At 35.1% G+C, this 19,351-nt stretch overlaps 2 protein-coding genes across 8 annotated transcripts in view; one reads left to right on the top strand and one right to left on the bottom strand.

The window, feature by feature from the left end:
• The window catches only part of CDK17 (cyclin dependent kinase 17), a 76,359-nt gene extending 71,537 nt beyond the window's left edge, over positions 1 to 4,822 (top strand). For both annotated transcript variants that reach the window (XM_087934622.1, XM_087934623.1), the window contains exons 14-17: positions 835 to 877; positions 1,778 to 1,868; positions 2,306 to 2,383; positions 3,151 to 4,822. In XM_087934622.1, the coding sequence (XP_087790748.1) occupies positions 835 to 877; positions 1,778 to 1,868; positions 2,306 to 2,383; positions 3,151 to 3,188 (250 nt within the window). In that variant the 3' untranslated portion in view covers positions 3,189 to 4,822. The remainder of the gene's footprint in view (positions 1 to 834; positions 878 to 1,777; positions 1,869 to 2,305; positions 2,384 to 3,150) is intronic.
• A 5,138-nt stretch (positions 4,823 to 9,960) lies between these two features.
• The window catches only part of ELK3 (ETS transcription factor ELK3), a 49,775-nt gene continuing 40,384 nt past the window's right edge, over positions 9,961 to 19,351 (bottom strand). For all 6 annotated transcript variants that reach the window (XM_026698355.2, XM_026698378.2, XM_087934625.1 and 3 more), the window contains 2 exons: positions 16,601 to 16,723; positions 9,961 to 11,049 (listed from right to left, as the gene is read on the bottom strand). In XM_026698355.2, coding sequence (XP_026554140.1) covers positions 10,951 to 11,049; positions 16,601 to 16,723 — 222 coding nt within the window. In that variant the 3' untranslated portion in view covers positions 9,961 to 10,950. The remainder of the gene's footprint in view (positions 11,050 to 16,600; positions 16,724 to 19,351) is intronic.

Genomic DNA, 19,351 nt, shown 5'->3' with positions numbered 1-19,351 from the left:
TCTAAATTTTAACTATAACTATACATAGATTTGTTGAATAGCATGTTGTAATAGTTTGTTTTGTTTTATTTAAAATGTGTTGTGGCAATCCAGTTTTAAATAATTAGGCACTCCAACATATTGTATTGCCTTCCTTGAAATAGTCTTCAGTTTTGTTCAAGAGAGTTGGGAAAACTTCCAGAGAAGATTTAGCAATCACAAAAGAAAAAAGCTAAAGATGTTGGTAGTGCATAAGTGGAAGTCCCCTTCTGTGATACTCAGTTTATCCTAAAGTTCAAATAAAGGCTAAAGACAGCCGCTGTATAATAAAGAAATCTCAAGCCAGTGACTCTCAGGAAGTAATGTTAATCTGTAATTTATTTGAAAACCCATATTCCAGGGTTTAATTAATTTTGCTTAGGCATCTGTTTGCTACACATTTTCCTTTACACTATTTGAATTAGATTAGGCAATTATTGTCCAGTTCATGTGGACTTACATTCATTTAGTGATTTAAAACTTTTGCATTTTCAAAATAAATTACTTTTCTTTGGTGGTAAGCATGTGTAATACATTCTTATATATTTTCAATGCCAGTTCCATGATACTTCAGTTTATTTAAAAGTATTGCTTTTTATTTTTATATTAAATACAATGAAATAATATTATTAATACAATACATTTAGTAATAACAGTAGATATATCACCTTATTAGTGTTAAGTAGAATCCACAATTACATTCAAGATATTTTGAAATTGGAAGTGTTTCTTATGCAAAAGCACACACATTATTTAAATTATTATAATTCAATCTGGAAAGTGTGAGTAAAGAGTGAATATATGGTTTATTTCTAGGCTGGATTCAGAAGGGATCGAACTGATAGTAAAATTTCTTCAAGTAAGTTGTTTTTTGTATTCTTTACACATGTAGTTTTCAGTGTGTATTATTCAAGTTCTTTATTTGATAGATTATAAGAATACAAAACTGGTTCAAACAAGAGCATTATTTAGATGTTGCTCTTGCAGCTTTTTTTTTGTTTATTGTAAAGATCTCTTCCTTCAATCAAATATTTCTTCCTTCAGTTGATAATTTCATATAGTAAAACCCTGAAAAAGTACATAAATGATGAATTCCTTAAAAGGTTTGAAAGTCAACAGAAAAAATAAATTTGCACGTGCTCATATACAAATAAAGGCAAGAAAGCATACTACAGTTTTTGTCTGAATTTATATATGGAACCTTACTATTTTGGGCTGCACTCATCCAGTGTGCTATGCCAAAAGTGTTAAATAATAGGTCTTTAAATGAGACCGAAAATCTAACAAACAATGCGTCTTAGTGTATTTGTACCATGGGCCATTGAGTCAGTCCATTAATTTCTTTGTTTCACTTTGTTCATTTCTGATATTCCCAAGAAGTGCCCACTGCCACTTCCCTTAGTGTGCACTAGGTTCCTGACCCACTTGAGCTTTTTACCACTTTAAACGCTTAGTTTCATTAAAAAGAATGGGAAGTGGTAATGTTGCATCTCTAAAATTTTATTTCCACGATTACTTCTGACCCCTAAAAAATGTCCAATACATCTTTATTAAATTTTAAATGTGCTTCCCAGGCTGAAAAGTTGGAGGCTTTCACTTACCTTTACTGATAGCAGTTCCCTAGATTTTATCCCAGTCATTTTGCCTGAATTCTTCTGTAGCTACAGGTACTAAAGACCAAACATTGGGATTTGAAGTTAATAAAACCTATCCTGCATCAATTGTGTTTTAAAATAGTATCTATCCTTTTGTTTGCCAGTATGAATCAAAGAAAAGAATATCAGCAGAAGAGGCTATGAAACATGCATATTTCAGAAGTCTTGGAACTAGAATACATATTTTACCAGAAAGTAAGTTGCCTTTGATATGAGCTGGGCATTTGGTTATGAGGTTTACTCTACTTGCTCAAAAAATTAAGAACCTTTCTAAATATTACATTGACTCAAAAGTATTTGAGTTAGGTTGTGTTTAAACCAACAGTTATTAACCTTGTATCTTTCATCTGAAAGACCTTTATTGATACCCAATATCAGGTTCAAATCAAATTTAGACAGGCTTTTAGCTCTTCCTGCTTTTGTCCAGCTGTGATTGGAAGCAGAGATGAAAAGCAAGAAAGAAAAATACTATTTTCTTTTTTCTTTGCTGCAATTCCTGTAAATCCTTCAGGATTATTCAGATTGGCGCATTCTATAAATATTGTTTGATAAAGTTTTCTTCTGATTCTAAATATATTTTTGAAAGTGAGACACTTATTTGGGGGAAAAAGTCACTACATGTATTGTTTCAGGTGTATCAATATTCACTTTGAAAGAAATTCAACTCCAAAAAGATCCAGGCTTTCGAAATTCCACTTATCCAGAGACAGGTATGTAAAGTAATATTTGCATTTTTTTTCTCAGGATTGCATGAGGTAGAACAATTAAAACCTATTAAATAGTTAGAATTCCATGGATTCCTCAAATGAGGTTTTCTTTAAAGCAGTATGCAAAATCTGGATTTTTTTTTCTTTATGATCTTGTGGATCACGGAAAAAAAGCACTATTAAGTAGCTTGGCACTGTTGCATCATATACTGATGTATTCAGGTACATTCTGTGAATGGTTGGAGCCATTCCTTATACTAAGTTTTGATTTGTTTAAATGCAAGTTGTTAAGCCATGATTCACAAATACTATTAAGCCATATATGGTAAATTTCCAAACCACATTGGCTGAATTCAAACATCATGCTAAGCCAGAACCAAACTACTGTAACTTAGCACAATGTGTGACTAAGCATAGATTTGCTCATTTGCATCCCACCTTTATTATTTTTACAAATAACTCAAGGTGGTGGACATATCCAATGTACTTTCCTCCACCTATTTGCCCCACAACATTCCTAGTGAAATGAGTTGGGCTAAGAGAGAAAGCGACTGGCCCAAGGTCACCCAGCTGACTTTAATGGCTAAGGCAGGGCTAAGGCACCATATTCATGGTGTCCCAGTTTTTAGCCTGGACCAAATTCAGTTTCTCCATGAGATGATTGCTTTAAATATAATGCTCCGTTCTAAATCTGTTTGTATGATATGTATCAGTATGTATACTGAAGCGTCACCTTAATCTCTTAACAAAATACATGTTTTATGTTCTAGGACATGGGAAGAACAGAAGACAAAGCATGCTTTTCTGAGGCAGGCTGTGCTATTTCAAACCAAGGCTGGTTTTGCTTCCATCAAGGACTCTAGTCTAAAGGCAATTCTTCCCTTGGTGGACTTGAAATCTGTTTGTCTACACTGTCTTCCTCACAGTGCCGTCTTTTTATTTTGGACCTACTGGTTATTTTTTTTAAATATATATGTATATATATATATATATATATATATATATTTGTTGTCACAATGTGACAATTTTTTGTACAGTCAAATTAAGGTCTTCTCCATTAGATCCAGTAGGTTATAACTGTTAATGTAACAGTAGCTGCAATTTTTATGCAGGACTGAGAAACACAGTGCATTATTTATTGTGTAATCATTGCTGCTAAATAACTACTGTCTGTATAGTTAAGAACCGAATGCCTGAAAGAGTTGCAATGGGTTTACTGTATATGCTATGTGAATGCCTTGTTTCTCTTCTCTTCATTGCTGCAGTTTTATATCTTGTTTTTTTCTTTAACTGCAATGTTTCCTGGAATGTAAACACAGCTTTCTTGACAAAAGATACTATTTACTTTAACACTCTCTTGTTCTTGGCCTGTAAATTTCTGATTTAACATTAGATGTAAAGTACTTAGAATGCTACCAAATATCTTTTTAAAGCACTTAGTAGTACAGATACCAATTCAAACAAATGAAAAATTATATGGATCAGGTTCCAGATCTCTTATTTTGGCTTATATCAGAAATGATAAACCACTTATATGTGACACTTAACTATTATCTCTCTTCTCTAACTTTTTCTAATAGACGTACTTGTTAGAATATTTTTGATATTGGTATTTCCTTAAACGTTCCAGTGATTCAAGGCAAACTGTGGGTGCAAAGCATCCCAGCTCATTTCTCTAATTGCCGCCTGCTTTGGTGGCTGTTTGGAAAGCCACTAAAGAATGCAAGTCCACAGTAAAGAATCTGTTACTTTATAATGCAGGCTTCGCGGAATATGAGAACTTGGAGGGTTTTAAAGGTTTTAGATGTTACCTGTTTATTGAAATTAAGTCATCATATTACAGTACTACTAAGCTTATGTATCTCAGTGAGTATCATAAGTACCTCCTGGTATAGGAACAGTATTTTTCAGCATTTGTGTTCACCTTTTGGAACCTCTTTGTTTAGTGCATCTTCCAGAGGCTGTAAATCTTTATTAGTATATTTTGAAATGGTTATGTAAATCTTTGGCTGATATATCATGAAAAATATTCCTAGGTAACTTAATTTTTTTTCCTGATGTTCACTGTAAAACATTCAGGGGTCCTATCATTTCTGTTCAGGAAATCTTGTAATTGATTATTGTTATTTAACAGTATTAAGTGAAAGATTTTGTATGTTTCTTTAACTTTATTTGTGAATAGTAATTGTGGCATGTTTTGGAATGTTTTCTTAATGTTTTATTATTATAATAGTAAAATTAATTTGGGAACTCTTTTCTGGAAAAGAAGACAAATTTATGTGAAATAGTGACTATTGGACCACTGCTGCTTTTCAGCATTTGTAAACTGGTTTTACACTTAATGAAGCCCAGTAGAGCTAACCAACTGCTGTTTATTTCTAACAGATGGACCTGTATTAATGTTGTACTTTTGAAAGTATAAATATTATATGGAAATCTTCAGTAGTGTTCAGATATTCTGTAGCATCCCACCATGTAGCTTTAAGAAAATTTTGCATTTCTCCTGCCTTCCTGAAATCCTGAATCCCTCACTTTCCCGAAGCTTGCAAAAATCATTGAATTGAAAAAAAACATTCCTGTCACTTTTCAGGAAAAACAATAAATCGTATTTTTTAAAATAAATGGCTTCCCTTAAAGCTTGAAACTTTCCCACCCTGTATTATGCATTTTTAAACTGAACAGCTAATCCAGTGAAATCTGCACAAAAACTAGTTGGCAGATGTAATTTAATTTTACTAAAGTAAGATGTATGTTTTCTACATATAGTTGAAATACACTATTGTCCTTGTTTGGAAACAATGTTTAAATCCAACTTTCCAGATTCAGCTAGAAAACAACTGCTTGACAAACCAGTAAGACATTTGTTGAATTGGGCATAGCAGGAACGGAGGGAGGAAACAGGATTTTTAAATTCTTGAAGTAACTCAGAAATTACCTTTTATTCAGTAGAGTTGTGGCTATTTCTCCTAATATATTTGAACAAAACATTATTACAGTTTAAGAGATTTGATCTATTTTGCAATTCTGATACGCGCTTCCATTTTTGGGTGGAACCCTGTATGTTCCCTCTTTGACTCTGCACAAAGGAGGAATTTAGATTCCATTTCTTTACTCTCCTTGCAGTTCACCACCTACTATATGCTGTTTAGAAAAATCCCTTCATTGTCTACAGCATCCATCTCTCTCTCTGAAAAAGGAAACATTGGCAAAAATTTCTTCTACATTCCTCCAGCAAGAGAACTTTGAATCCAGCTCTCAGAATGTAGTGATCTTTTTAATCAGAATTTCTAACACATAGGGGTTAAATGCTAACAAATAGAACAGATAAACTACAAAACAGCAGTTTTTATAGCCAATAGAAAAAGAATTGAAATATTATATATAGTTACCAAATGTTACATTTGTTATTTAAGAATTTGTTGCAGATTTCTAATCTATAAATCTGAGTGTTTCACCAGCTGGACTCAATGTTATTCTCATTAATGCTACTTGAAATGTACACAATCTCCCCCCCCCTCCCCATAAGCATTAAATATCCTCACAACAGCTCTGTGAGGTGGGTTTAAATAAATATCTTTAAGCTATTACAATGTTTACATATGTAAAATGTGAATGAAAATAATTAAAGAACTTCAGGCTTAAATGGTATTTATGTTGGAAATGTAGAATGTTTAATGCTGCATTTTTTTTCTGGCATTCTTTAGATATGCTGCACCACAAATCCCAGTAATCCTAGCCAGTAATACAATGCCAGTTGAGAGTTGTACTTGCAGTGATCTGGAGGAAAATCTGACTTAATAGATACTTTATTGGTACCGTTAGTCAACTGTACTTCAAAAGGATTGTATGCGAATATGAGTATCTTAATTATCTCACTTGGTAGAGAAGATGTATATAATACATACTAACAGTGGTGCCATTTAAAAGTTTTGTTTAGAAACCTATGAACAATAAACATTTGGGTGTGTCTTGCAGGAGCAAATCTTATGGATTGGGCAACAGAAGGAGAATTATCGCTTTTATTTATAATTAGATTTTATGTTTCAGAATAAGTTTCATTATTATCAAGAAAAAGAGTTCCAGCTTTTAATGGAATGCAAATAGCTGTGTTAAACAACACCCACATCAATGCATAACAGTGTTCTCTGTGTATCTGTGAATAATTTCTTGACTGAAGCAGTTAGAACTTCACACCATTATCCAGTAAACTTGATTGCTTGGTATACTTTATTTTTACACAGCAAACACATAAAAACATTTGTAACTTTAAAGAGTCAACAGGTAATTCACATTGTATGTGTTTGCCGCAGAAGCTATCTATGAAAATGCAGAAGTGCATTTGCTGCCATGATCTTTATCTTTCTGTTGTAGTATCTTCAGCATCTCACATTATAAGTATGCAAAAACATAAAGAACAGGGCTGTCAAACTCATGGCCCATGGGCCAGATGTGTCAGGCACTGGCCATATCCTCACCCAATTTTAGCAAAGGGAAAAGTTGTAATAAGTCACATGATGCTGTGATGACATGAGTTTGACACCTGATATAGAGAGAACATTGCTGTTAATTGGTTTGCTAAATATTCAACTAAACAATTAAACCAATCTTTCTTAATCTGGGTCCTTACAATGCCTAAATGTAGTATGCTAGGTAAGAATTATAGAAGCAATGGTCTGACTAATCGCTGGGTACTTGTAGGAAAGGCTTACTAAGATTTCATTGTGTAGCAAAATTCCATCCAGTCCAGGATGGAAGGCACATGAGATTTAGACAGAGAAGGAGTTAGATACAAGCATTGAAGGGCACTTAGAAAGACATCAGGCATCTATTAGCTACTTACTATCCTTTAAAATTTGTATTTAAGGAAAGAAATGTGGCTCTGAATATGTAGCTTATTACGGATGTACATTTTCTGGTTTTTACAATATTAAGGTTACAATATATAACTGGTGACCTCATAGTCTCACAACTTCCTGATGATTGGCAGAAAACCTCAGGGTCCTCATTATTACATCATCTGCAAGCTTCTGATATAAATTGTTCTTCAGCTTAAATTTCATCTCACTTCTGCATGTTATTCAATGTAGCCAAATAATAGCGTTCTGCATGTGCTTCAAATGAGAACACAAACCTTTTAATGTTTAAAAAAAACCCTATAAATCAAATGATAAAGTACTCCACTGTTAATGTTACATGTTATCTATCTCTAGGCAAAGTTTAGAACAGTTTTCCTTCATGGTTCCAATGTGCATAAATCAGTAACTTGATCATTTGTTTAAAATGACAAAATAATACTGTTCTGTTCTTATGCTTTTCCATCTTTTTAGCATGAAAATTGAAGGATTCCAAATTGTCCCAGCATGCCAATTTTTATTATTTTTTCCTGCCAAAATTAATGAGATTTAAGATTAGCTTTTGTTGCATAGTCAGAAAAGGTGTATATGCTGGTTTCTTAAAAATTCTGAAGTTATTTTATTAAGCTTAAATTTACAAATGTAAGATTGTTACATTTGCTTCTAAGATATAATAGCTATATACAGGTAGTCCTCAACTTATGACTACAATTGACCCCAAAATTTCTGTTGCTAAGTGGCAGTTGTTAAGTGGATGGTGCCTTATTTTACAACTTTTTTGCTACAGTTTTTAAACAAATCACTGCAGCTGTTAAGTGAATCATGCAGTCATTAAGTAAATTTAGCTTCTGCATATGATTTTGCTTACCAGAACCAGCTTTAAAGGTTACAAATGATGATCACATGATTAGGGGACAGCAATTGTCATAAAGACATGCCAAATGCCCAAATTTTGATTTGCTTTGACCATGGGGAGGCCACAATGTCATAAGCATGAAAAACTCATGTCACTTTTTTCAGTACCATTGTAACTCACTAAATGAATGGTGGAAGGTTGAGGGCTACCTGTACCCTCCCTGTATTATGCTCCCTGTATTAACACATTATGGTGTGTTTGAAGTGAATGTAGGCTATATATTTCAGAAGTTAAAAGGATGTAAGCACTCTTGGATCAGTATGCATAAAAGAACTGGGGTCCAAATATCCCCTGAAAAATCTAACAGGATTCTGTGCATAAGGCAGAACATTTTTGGCAATGAATATGAATATACTGTGTGTGTGTGTGTGTGTGTGTGTGTGTGTGTGTGTGTGTATTCTTAAGTTTTCGCGGGTACTTACATGTATGGTATTCAGCTTTGTTCAGGTATTTTCCCACATCATTATAGTTGTGCTTTTAAACTTGCAGCAACGTTTTGGCAGAATCTCATCTGCCATCATCAGGCTTCTGTATTGTATTCGTCTGTGAGTCAGACTTTTACAGTTGTTTCAGTTTTAAGTTTGGGGCTAGCCTACTGCTGTGCCAGAATGTTTTTTTCTTCATCCTGATTGGTTGGGAGTCTTGGTCTGTGTTTATTGGTCTTGGAGTTTGCTGTGTTCTGCTTGATTGGTGTTTCTAATATCTTCTGTCTGTTTTGTGGCTTTTTTTGTGTCTTTATTGGCTGGCAACATTGTGTTCCTGTATTGGAGGCTTTTAGTGCAGCTTGGCTCTGAGTAAATGGACGGCTATCATTTGTTAGGAAGCTAGGTTTCATTCTGGGTGCCTGGTTGGGGTGTGTTTGAGCTGGAGGTATCAGGGAGGATCTGTTTGTGCCCAGGTGTTTGTTTCATCTCTTCTATTCATGCTTTCAGGTCTTTTTTCAATCTCTATGGCTTCTCTGATAATTCTGATAAGAAAAAAGACCTGCAAGCATGAATAGAAGAGATGATTCCACCAGACTGTCAATCATTTGGAAGCCTGCATTCACAAACAAAAAAATCTCCACACCACTAGCCAGGCAAACACCTGGGCACAAATAGATCTCCCGATACCTCCAGCTCAAACACACCCCAACCAGGCACCCAGATGAAACCTAGCTTCCTAACAAATGATAGCCGTCCATTTACTTGGAGCCAAGCTGCACTAAAAGCCTCCAATACAGGAACACAGTGTTGCCAGCCAATCAAGACACAAAAAAAGCCACAAAACAGACAATCAAGCAGAACACAGCAAACTCCAAGACCAATAAACACAGACCAAGACTCCCAACCAATCAGGATGAAGAAAAAACCATTCTGGCACAGCAGTAGGCTACCCCCAAATTTAAAACTGAAACAACTGTAAAAGTCTGACTCACAGATGAACACAATACAAAAGCTGGAGCACAGAGGGAGGATATTTTCATTGATTTTGAAAATATGAGATAAATCTGAATTCTTTAATCTGAATGTGTTTTGTTTGAATATTGTTAATGTCTTCATAAAATGTGCGTGTATAGGTTATCTTTCAAATTACAGCTAAGAAGCTGCTTCTCTACTACAACCCACATTATACTCAGTTTTATTTTGTTTTATATTTCATCATCAGGGAACCAGACATGATACTCTAGGAAGCGGCAAACTCTTTTCTGCTTTCAGAATTCTAGCCTACTGAAGAGACCAAGAATCTGGATAATTTTTAATCACAATATTCAATATAAGGTTAGTACAAAGGGGGTTGCGGGGGAGGAAAGAAAAATAACTGAAAACTTATTCTGGGTATTATGGTATTTATTTCCCAGGTATGGAGAGGCACCTGTCATCTTTTTAGACTTTCATTTTTGTAAGAATTACTAAAATGATTTTGGAAAAATCAAAAATGTTGAAGTCTTAAAGCCTTGGTCCATGCACCACTGGAGATACTTTTTCTCCATCCCTGATAAGCATGTGAGAATTTTACCTGTTCACAAAAATAAATTTTAGATTGACATCTCTTTTAACAATCGGCTTTATATACAAAGATAGTGGCACTGAATAAGGTTATTCCCTCCAATTTAAAAAATGCCCCTAAAATATGTTGCAAGTATTTTAAGACCATATTACTATTTCAGAAGAATTCAAGCACTAATGTCTAAATAGTGTTCTATTCTTAACCCACAGGTCAAAATATTATGGCCTGTCAGTTCAGGAAGTAAACAAAAATATTCTTTATATATTTGGAAAGCGCTTAATTCAAAATTACATGAATATACTGCACCACATGGCTGACCATAAGGGGAATACTGGAATACTAGGATGGGGAGAAAAGTGTTCAATACTTGGTTCTTTCCAACCTTAATCTTAATACTGGAAAATATATAAATCATTTATATAACATTATGCAAAAGAAGGCACAGCCGGTTATAGTTTATACAAGCAGGATGCATAATACGCAGAAGTACAGAAGTAAAACATTTCACATCCTTTACATATTGTTTAGAAATGTATTAAAGATAACTTCATTAACAGTGTTCAACACTTGGAGAGCAGGATATAAAAATTATAAGTTGTTTTAATGCACAAAAGATTTCTTATACAAAAAAACCCCTCAATGTATAAAAATGCTAAATAAACACCATACAAGTAGGTCATTTGTGTAATGGAAAGTGCAAACCATAGTAAAAGAGTTTCATCATGTCCTCCTGGCGTTACCAGAAAAATGAAACCCATCAGAATGGCTGTGTCAAATCCAGTTTATTAGTGAGTCCCCAGTTTGTTGAGACATCAGGATTTATGAGCATTTGGAGAAAGGAGAACTGGAGAAGAGGCCCCATCCAAGCTGGGGATTTGCATTGGGATGTGACCATTTAGCAGAGTTGGAAACTGTAAAAAAAAGCATTGGAAAATGTCACGTTTGCATTATATGTGTAAGCTCTCAAACATTGTTTTTAATGATACATGGAGACTGCTAATTGTAGAAGGTACAAATAAAGTAATTACTTTTAAAAAGACACATCAGAGGATCGAAGTTAAACATCACTCATTTTGGATTGGATGCATATGAGATGGTTTGGAAGAAAGCATTCAGGGAAAGCACATATTTGTGAGAACCCATAGATTCTTATGGGGTGGGGGAGGAAACTTGTGATTTTTGAGTAAGCTAATACTTTTTCATTTTATTCTAAAATAAATCTGTATCAATCTAAGGTTTGACAAATGTTTTTTTTTCTTTTTATAAATGAATTAAGTTAAAATAAATCTCAGAACTACAGGTTTGTATATAATATTGGGTTGGGAAAGAAACACATGAATCTGCAAGAGTAACAACACCTCAAAGCTGATGAATAAGGTGCACATCATCTTATTTTAGCATTCAGAATATGATAAAAAAAATCATAGAAATAATAAAATTGAAAAGAATTAACAATGCAAACATGTCCATATGTTCTGTGAGGCATTTTAATCTTCAAGACAATAATGAATGCCTAATAAAATCAAATAATCCTCAAAAGGACTAATATTTTTAATTTATTAATATTTAATAAATTAATTTATTTTAAATTAATTTGATTTATTTAAATGGCTTGTATATCATCTCAGGCCCATGATTCAGAACAGTTTAGAGCTTAAAAACAGACAACAAAATAAATTTCAAAAATACTGTAGTAGTTCAGGACACCACTACTCATTGAAAGCCCAAATAAAATGATGTTCATATATTTCCAGAAGGTTATCAAGAAAAGGTCCAAGAACTAAATTGGAGGCAAGGTATTCCAGTGACTTAAGGATAGAACTTTAATATCTTTCTCAATGATCTCAAAGGTCAGAAAAAATTATTTTGAAAAAGACTATAATCAAATACCCAGTGCCACATTTTACTGGGCTTAGAAGCTTTTATGCAACCAATACATACTAAATTGTACTTGCCTACCAGCAGCCTATTCATTGCATTGTTGCTCTGAGTCAGTCTCAAAAGCACTCCCACATATAGCACATTATAGAACTCTTATATTCAACAGCTTCTTGGTCCAGTAAGGACTATAACTGGCACATCAACCAAAACTGAGCAAAGGTTCTAGCGTTCCTTTGCTCTAGCAAGAGCCCTAAAACACCTCACACACTCCAGCCAAGTCATGGGCATTTTCTTTCAGTGGAAGCACAATTCTGTCCAGAGTCATTGTGGGAACTAAAAGCCAGCATCTTTCTGAACAAACAAGTTCTAAAATGTAACTTGAATTTGGCTATCAAAAGGTATTTGTAGTGGAACTACTGGAATGTATCTTCAAGGAAGATGCAAAAACCACTTAGTAGCTAAGGAGGGTGTCAAAGTGGTGGCCCACAGTCCAGATGGGTCACACACAGGCCACACCCACCCCAGCTCTGCAAAGGGGAAAAAACATCACGAAATGTCACATGATGGCAACGTGATGCCGCGAGTTTGACACCCGTGCTCTGAGATGACTACCACTGATGATTTGGGGATAATGAAACTTCTGCAAGAAAACAACCTCAGAGAGCACCAAAGACCCCTTGTATCAAACTCTCAGCTATAAATATTCTTCTTTATTAGTAAGCTAACTGTATTTTGTATCCCCCCTTTTTAATGCATTTGTTCTGATAAACCAAGGCATGATAGCTTAATGCAAACTCCCTGTGGCTGTTCTCTTGGCAAAGTTCAAAGTTCTCTGCCCAAAATATTATTAGGAATCTTGGAACTGAGAAACTGGTTGATTTTGGCTTCTATGCTACTCAACACCCACAAGCTGTGAGCAGCTGGGAATTAGATTCTCCCAGATTGAAGGTGGGGTAAATTAAGGCCTGATTTGTAAATTCCCAGATATTAGTTAACATTCTTGAGTCTTCAGGTGCTCATTTATTACACTTGACAAATCCTTTACAAGGTGTAACGTTCAGTTTCATACTTGTTTAAAGTATGAAGCAGCACAAGCTAACATTTCACAGATTTGACTTTTTACTGTATTGTACAAAATACTCTGAAAAAAGAAATTGTCTTTTTTTTTTTACAGCAAGTGCTCCTATAACTTTGAAAATATATACATTCAATTTATAACATCCTATTATATAAACTGCCCATTTTGCCATTATATTATGGCAAAATGTAAATGTTTTAATACTTTACAGGTAAAAAAATATTTAAACAATCAGTAAAGAGAATATTTGTCAGACTGCCATAGAGTTAGTGTAATAGTTCTAGTATTATTTAATAGTTCTACTATTAAAAAATCATTGCAACTTTAGATCAGACTGTGTACAACATAGTGTATAACTAAGTTTTACATAGTGAAAAACAGATTATTAAATACAGCCATTCTTAATTATTTTATTCAAGATGTACATGCTTTTCTATGTCAGTTCCTCAATATCTGAGCATGAACTTTGCATTACAGAAGCAGCAGAGGTTGCAGTGATCTAGTTAGAGTCTAAACTAGATCACTCTTGCATCCATTTCTTAACCAATAAAACTGGGGAAGCTGTTGAATAGTTATCATATTTTTTTTCTGTAACAAATATCACCTTTGGAATATTTTGGACTTTCCAGTGGCTCTTGTTGATTTTCTGTCCTATTTTAAAAGCAAGGAGTGATCTGGAATCTAAAAATAATTTAAATTCTCCACAGATTATATACTATAGTGCTCCATGGGCAAAAGTTTCACTTCTGGAAATCCAGGGAATATGGCTGAAGGAATGCATCTCTAGCAACTCATTTAAAAGAACGCTCCTAAATTCCTTTTACAAACAAAATAAAGAGCTCTGATTCATTGCAGAGATTTGCCCAGTAGGTTGGAGCTTACTTGCTGAGCCAACTAACAATTTTGTAAATTGCCACTATTTGTCTATCCTTGACTCATCCAAGCTTTGTATTTGACATGCTATGTCAGAGTTGGCTCTTTAGAGGAGCTCTCCTTTTGCTGTTGTGCCTGGATATGAAGGATTCTAGGGGGTTTCCCTCAAGTCATCCAGTGCAGCTATAAATACTAAGCAAACAAGTAACTGCATGAATTCAAATGGAGAAGCGTGTGTAAGGTGTTGATGAATTTCAACTGTATTTCCTTGCTATTATTTCTACCTTAGTTGCTTGGTAAACTGCAGCTCTGAACAAGTCTCTCATTATCCTAACGACACACCAACTTTTAGATCCAGAATGAGTTAATTACAATCTGCAGAGGCTCTGCCAATTAACCTGAGCCACTGACGTCAGTTGGCTGCCACAGAATCACCTCTACCCACTATGCTGGGAAACGAAAGTAGTTTTACCTGTACATCAACTCAAAAGAAATGGATTCAAGCAGGTAGTGTTTGTGACAAAATAACATGTCTTTGTTTTTGGAAACAGCATTACACCATTTTTGAGAAGAGTTCAGGGATAAAGTTGAAGGAGCAGATGACAGGAAGTGATACCATTCGTCACTTCCCTTTGGAAAGCCAAGCATATACAAGTAGTTTTCGATTTACAACAGTTCATTTATTGACAGTTCAAAGTTATAACAATGGAAAAAGTGACTTAAGACTGTTTTTCACACTTATGACCATTGCAGCATCCCTGTGGTCATGTGATCAAAATTCAGGCCCTTGGCAACTGATTCATATTTAGGACATTTGCAGTGTCCTGGAGTCATGTCGTCCCCTTTTGCAAACTTCTGAGAAGCAAAGTCAGTGGGAAAGCTAGATTCACTTAACAATCGTGTTACTAACTTAAACACCTGCATTGGTTTACTTAACAACTGTGGCAAGAAAGGTCGTAAAATGGAGCAAAACTCACTTAACAAATGTCTCACTTAGCACAGAAAGTTTGGGCTCAATTGTGGCTGAAAGTCAAGAACTACCGGTAGAATGAACAAAGCGTTCTAAGGGTGGTGGAAACTTGGATCTCCTTTTCCTCCTTCATCAGGTTGAATTTACATTTCAGAGCACTTATCCACTAAATAAGACTATCTGGGTAGATGATTTAAATTCTTCAAGCGTTGTATGAAAGGGGGAGGGGGAGGCTTAAAAATATCCTCTAATCGCATTTCATTTGGAAAATACTACAAAGAGGAGAGACCTGATTTTCTCCCTGCTTCTTTCTCTGCAACTCTCTCTACAGAGACAAAACACCATAAAAGAAATAGGCTACTTCTGCTAACTCAATCCAAAAAAGCTTCTTCTCAATTGTTGTAGGAAGTCCATGACCAACTTTATTTATTTATTTAATCCAATGAATTTTTTTAGGGTCTTGGTTGCCACAATAGTTAATTCAGTCAAAAGCTCTCCAGAATAACTATTAATTCATGGGTACTGGCATCACATGAGAAAAGAAGTTTTGAACACATGGGCAACCGTATTAAGAGAATCACAGTCGCCACAAGTTGGGACAGTGTCACTGCTCTCTTTTCATCAGTCTTGTCTGCACGGGGCAGTCAAAAAAATCAAGATGGCAATCGTGGAAATGCAGTTAAAAGTGCCCCTCTTGAATATACATCTGCACTGTATGCATGCATGGGGATGAGCTTGCTATTGCACCATCCTGACCCTTTTGATCAGCTGCTGCAGATGGCACTACTCTCCATTAAGTGTCTTATTACCCCTATTCAGACCATGTAATTGACTGGATGGTCTTTATGGTCTTTACACTCTGATGGGTACATTGACCCATCAGAGTAAACCACACTTAATTTTAATCGAGGTCAGTTAAATCCCTATGGTCTCATTCTCAACAGCCAGGGACACTTGCTTGCTATAACAGATCCAGAGTCCCTCTATGTTAGGAACCATTAATATTAGTCAAAGCTGCTTATATTTTCTGTTTTCCTTTTGTCAGTCAAGTACAGCCAAAAGGGAAAATTCATGTGTAGATACAGTTTTACAATGACACTTTTCTTTGATAAGAGATTAAGAGAGCGTGCCTTGGACCCATATAGCTGTCACCCATATAGCTGTCAAATCCTTGAGACTGATAGTAGCTTTTCTAATACAATGTTCAATGCCTGCTACTGAAAGATTGCAGTTTCAGATAAGACATATTAACCTTCTAAGCAATCATCAAAATTCTTTGTGGTCTTTTTCATTGATTTCATTATGTACTAAAAATTGTCAACATTTTTTTATTTCATTTATAATGAAATATTGCAGCTGATGTTTTATCAGGAAAGTATTCTGATGTGTACACTATACTATCAGCAGATTAGATCCTAATTCATTTACCAGCAATATAATGAACCACTTTGGATCAGAGCCATTTTTACTGCAGCACTGATGTCCTTGTCTCCTGGCTTCAGAGAAGTTACATATGTTTGCCAAGCATTGAATAATCACAGTTTATGTCTCACCCTAAAGCTGAAGCTCTTGTTTCTTGAGCAAAAACTGTTACATATTTCCTATATCTGTTTTGTTCCCAATGGCAAAGATTGGTCTGAGACAACATGCACCAACTTACCTGGAACAAGGTGTTTGGTCCTTGCAGTCTGGCAGGACTCAAGGGAGCAATAGGACTGAGACTGCTCCAAAAGTGAATACTAGAAAGCAGTGGACTCGGGGTCAACAGTAACCCATTTGGAGTCTACAAGACAAAACATACTAGCTTAGTCATCTGTTGATAAACATTACTATAAGGAGGCTGGTATGCCATTAACTTTCTCACTTTTATCATAGTTTCTTCAGTGTTGCTTACATCCTATTTTCTAATGAACATTTTGAGTGGGATATGTAGAGTCATATTCTAATATACTATTATTTTTTATCGTATCCCAGCATCAGTTCTAATGGAACACTTGCTAGTTGTTTCCTTGGAACATGATTGATGAAGGCATAGCTGGATTTAAAACGGCACTCTTTTAATCATAAAGCAAGGCTATTTTATACCCCACACTAGATTGTTGCAGTCATCTAAACATAACTGTGATTTTTTTCTATAATATATATTGAAAACTGTTCCCCTTTAGTTCCCTGTGCCAGAATATATCAATAATCTTGGGAATATACACTGGGTTGTATTCGTAATAAATCCCCAGCTTGTTTACTCTCCTCGTTTGATTTTATACACATGTCAACATTGAAGGTGGCCGAACTGTGGCCATTTTCTTTTGTAATTTTTCTCTACAGAGTTTCTTCTTCTCACAGCTTCAGGGCTGACACAGCCTGGAGCAAAGGGAACAGAAAGTGGGGCATAGAGATAAATGGGGAGTTGTAACCAAAATAAAACTATTTCCCCTGGGAATCAAGGACGTTGGTGAAGGTATTTGAATGGTGGAGACTGAGGTCACCTAGCAACTGGAGTACATGCTGATTGGACCATGTGATGGGTCACTGGGGGGAAGTGTAAAGTTTAACTTTTAATTGGGTGTAAAACCGGTTGGAATTTAGAGCTGGTTTTTCACCAAGAAAATGCCAATTTGATATGTTCCAATAAAATGTTATTTGAGGAAGTTGCCTGCCTCAGAGTTCTTATTGAATGGGACATATTACTTGGAACCTTGACAACATGTTCACACAATGCCACAAATTTGGTGAATGCACAAGTGTACTGGTTTTACCTCACTCCTCCATAGACCACTTTTTAACTAGTGTACAGACATATGTTATGTAAACTCAAAAGTGACTTCCATCCCGAATTTATATTTGAGGTTTGCAGAGAATCCAGGTAAGAAATTCAACATGGTGATTCTTTGAAAGTAAACAAATAGTCAGTCCTTCTGAGTTATTTTTGTTTCCATTATTGGAACCTGGCAGACGAAAGTTGGAAATGTAATCAAGCAAATACATGCATCCATTAGTTCGGAGTTCGAAACTCAATCTCCTATCCAAAATACAGTATATCCTATTAAGTTCAATATGGCTCATCACACAATTAGAGGTTGGAGCTTCAGTCCCAACTCAGCTTGCGTGGCTCTTCTGCTCATTAACTGCTATTTTCAACAGAATGACTCACAGAAAAGCTGAGATTTCTTTTGCAAACAACCCACACCTTTGAAAGCAACTGTCAGGTCATTTATTTTTACAAGAACTGCAAACTCTCAGGCTTTTGTACCTAAAATAACCATGTTCCTTTTTTTGTACCAGTACTTTTTTAGAGTGAACTGATCATTGCTCAGGGTTAAACTCTTCTACTGCACCTTTTAGCATTGTCAGAACTTAGTTCTGAAGTGGCTAATCGGCAAAATGTCTAACTCCCTATGTTGTACATAGCACACTTGAAGAGCCTTTAAGCCAAACAAAGGCCCATTACTGAATATCAGAACTCCAGTCTAATTAATAAAGGGGTTAGTCCTGAAAGAGGGGTTGCTACAGTATTCTTTTAACTTTTCACATTTTCCAGGAGAATTCAGTTTATGTATTATTAATACTTGGCAAAATTAGAAAACTACCTATATAAAATTAGCAGCCATTTCAAGGGATAGTTCTCAAGGTTTCAAAAAATATAAAATGGTTATCAGAACAAGATTTGGTTCCTATGTGAATTGGTTGAGGAAATCATATCAACAGAAGTATCAGGAAGTGCAGGAAGACTACCAAGTTAAGATTCACCATGCTTCGATGAGCTGGATGGGATCTGTAGCACTTGGATCCTTCGTGCGGAATGAGTTACCTCGCCTTGATGCTTATGGAATATTATCCTTAACTGTAAAATTTGAGTTGGCTATATAGAATTTGAGTTGACTCATATAATTAAATATGAGTTTTTAATCCAGTACATAAACAGTAAAAGTTGTAAAATTGTATTTCTATATATTTTGAGGTTCTGGAAAAATAAAAATGATAAATAGCACTGGAGGTATTGTAAAGACTGCCTGTCTTGAGACTTGTCCTGATATTTTTGATAAGCAGATTATGTTGAAAACTGATGTATCTGGAGGCACTTACATTTTTTAAAAAAAATTCTTGAATTTTGCAGTGATCCTTCAGTTTTCTGCATGCCTTTGATATCAATGTCTTTCTTCCTTGCAGAATTATAAGCCCTAAGTTATATTTGGCATGATGCAGAACCTCTGAAATGACTTTACATCAGTTTTGTATGGAGTGTTCTGAAACTGCCCTCATGTGGTACACTTGCTGACTAATATTTATCCAGGAAGAAATGATCAAAAATAGGATTGTGCTATTTTCTTTCTTATGTTCTGTTAAGGTATGTTGGTTAAATATACCTTAACAGAAGGGGGAAAAGAAAATAGCACAGGCATCCTATTTTTGA

The sequence above is a fragment of the Pseudonaja textilis genome, chromosome 5, assembly GCF_049901715.1.
Source record: "Pseudonaja textilis isolate UNSWEBS1 chromosome 5, rPseTex1.2, whole genome shotgun sequence".
NCBI lineage: Eukaryota > Metazoa > Chordata > Lepidosauria > Squamata > Elapidae > Pseudonaja > Pseudonaja textilis.
This window is presented reverse-complemented; position numbering and strand designations above follow the sequence as displayed.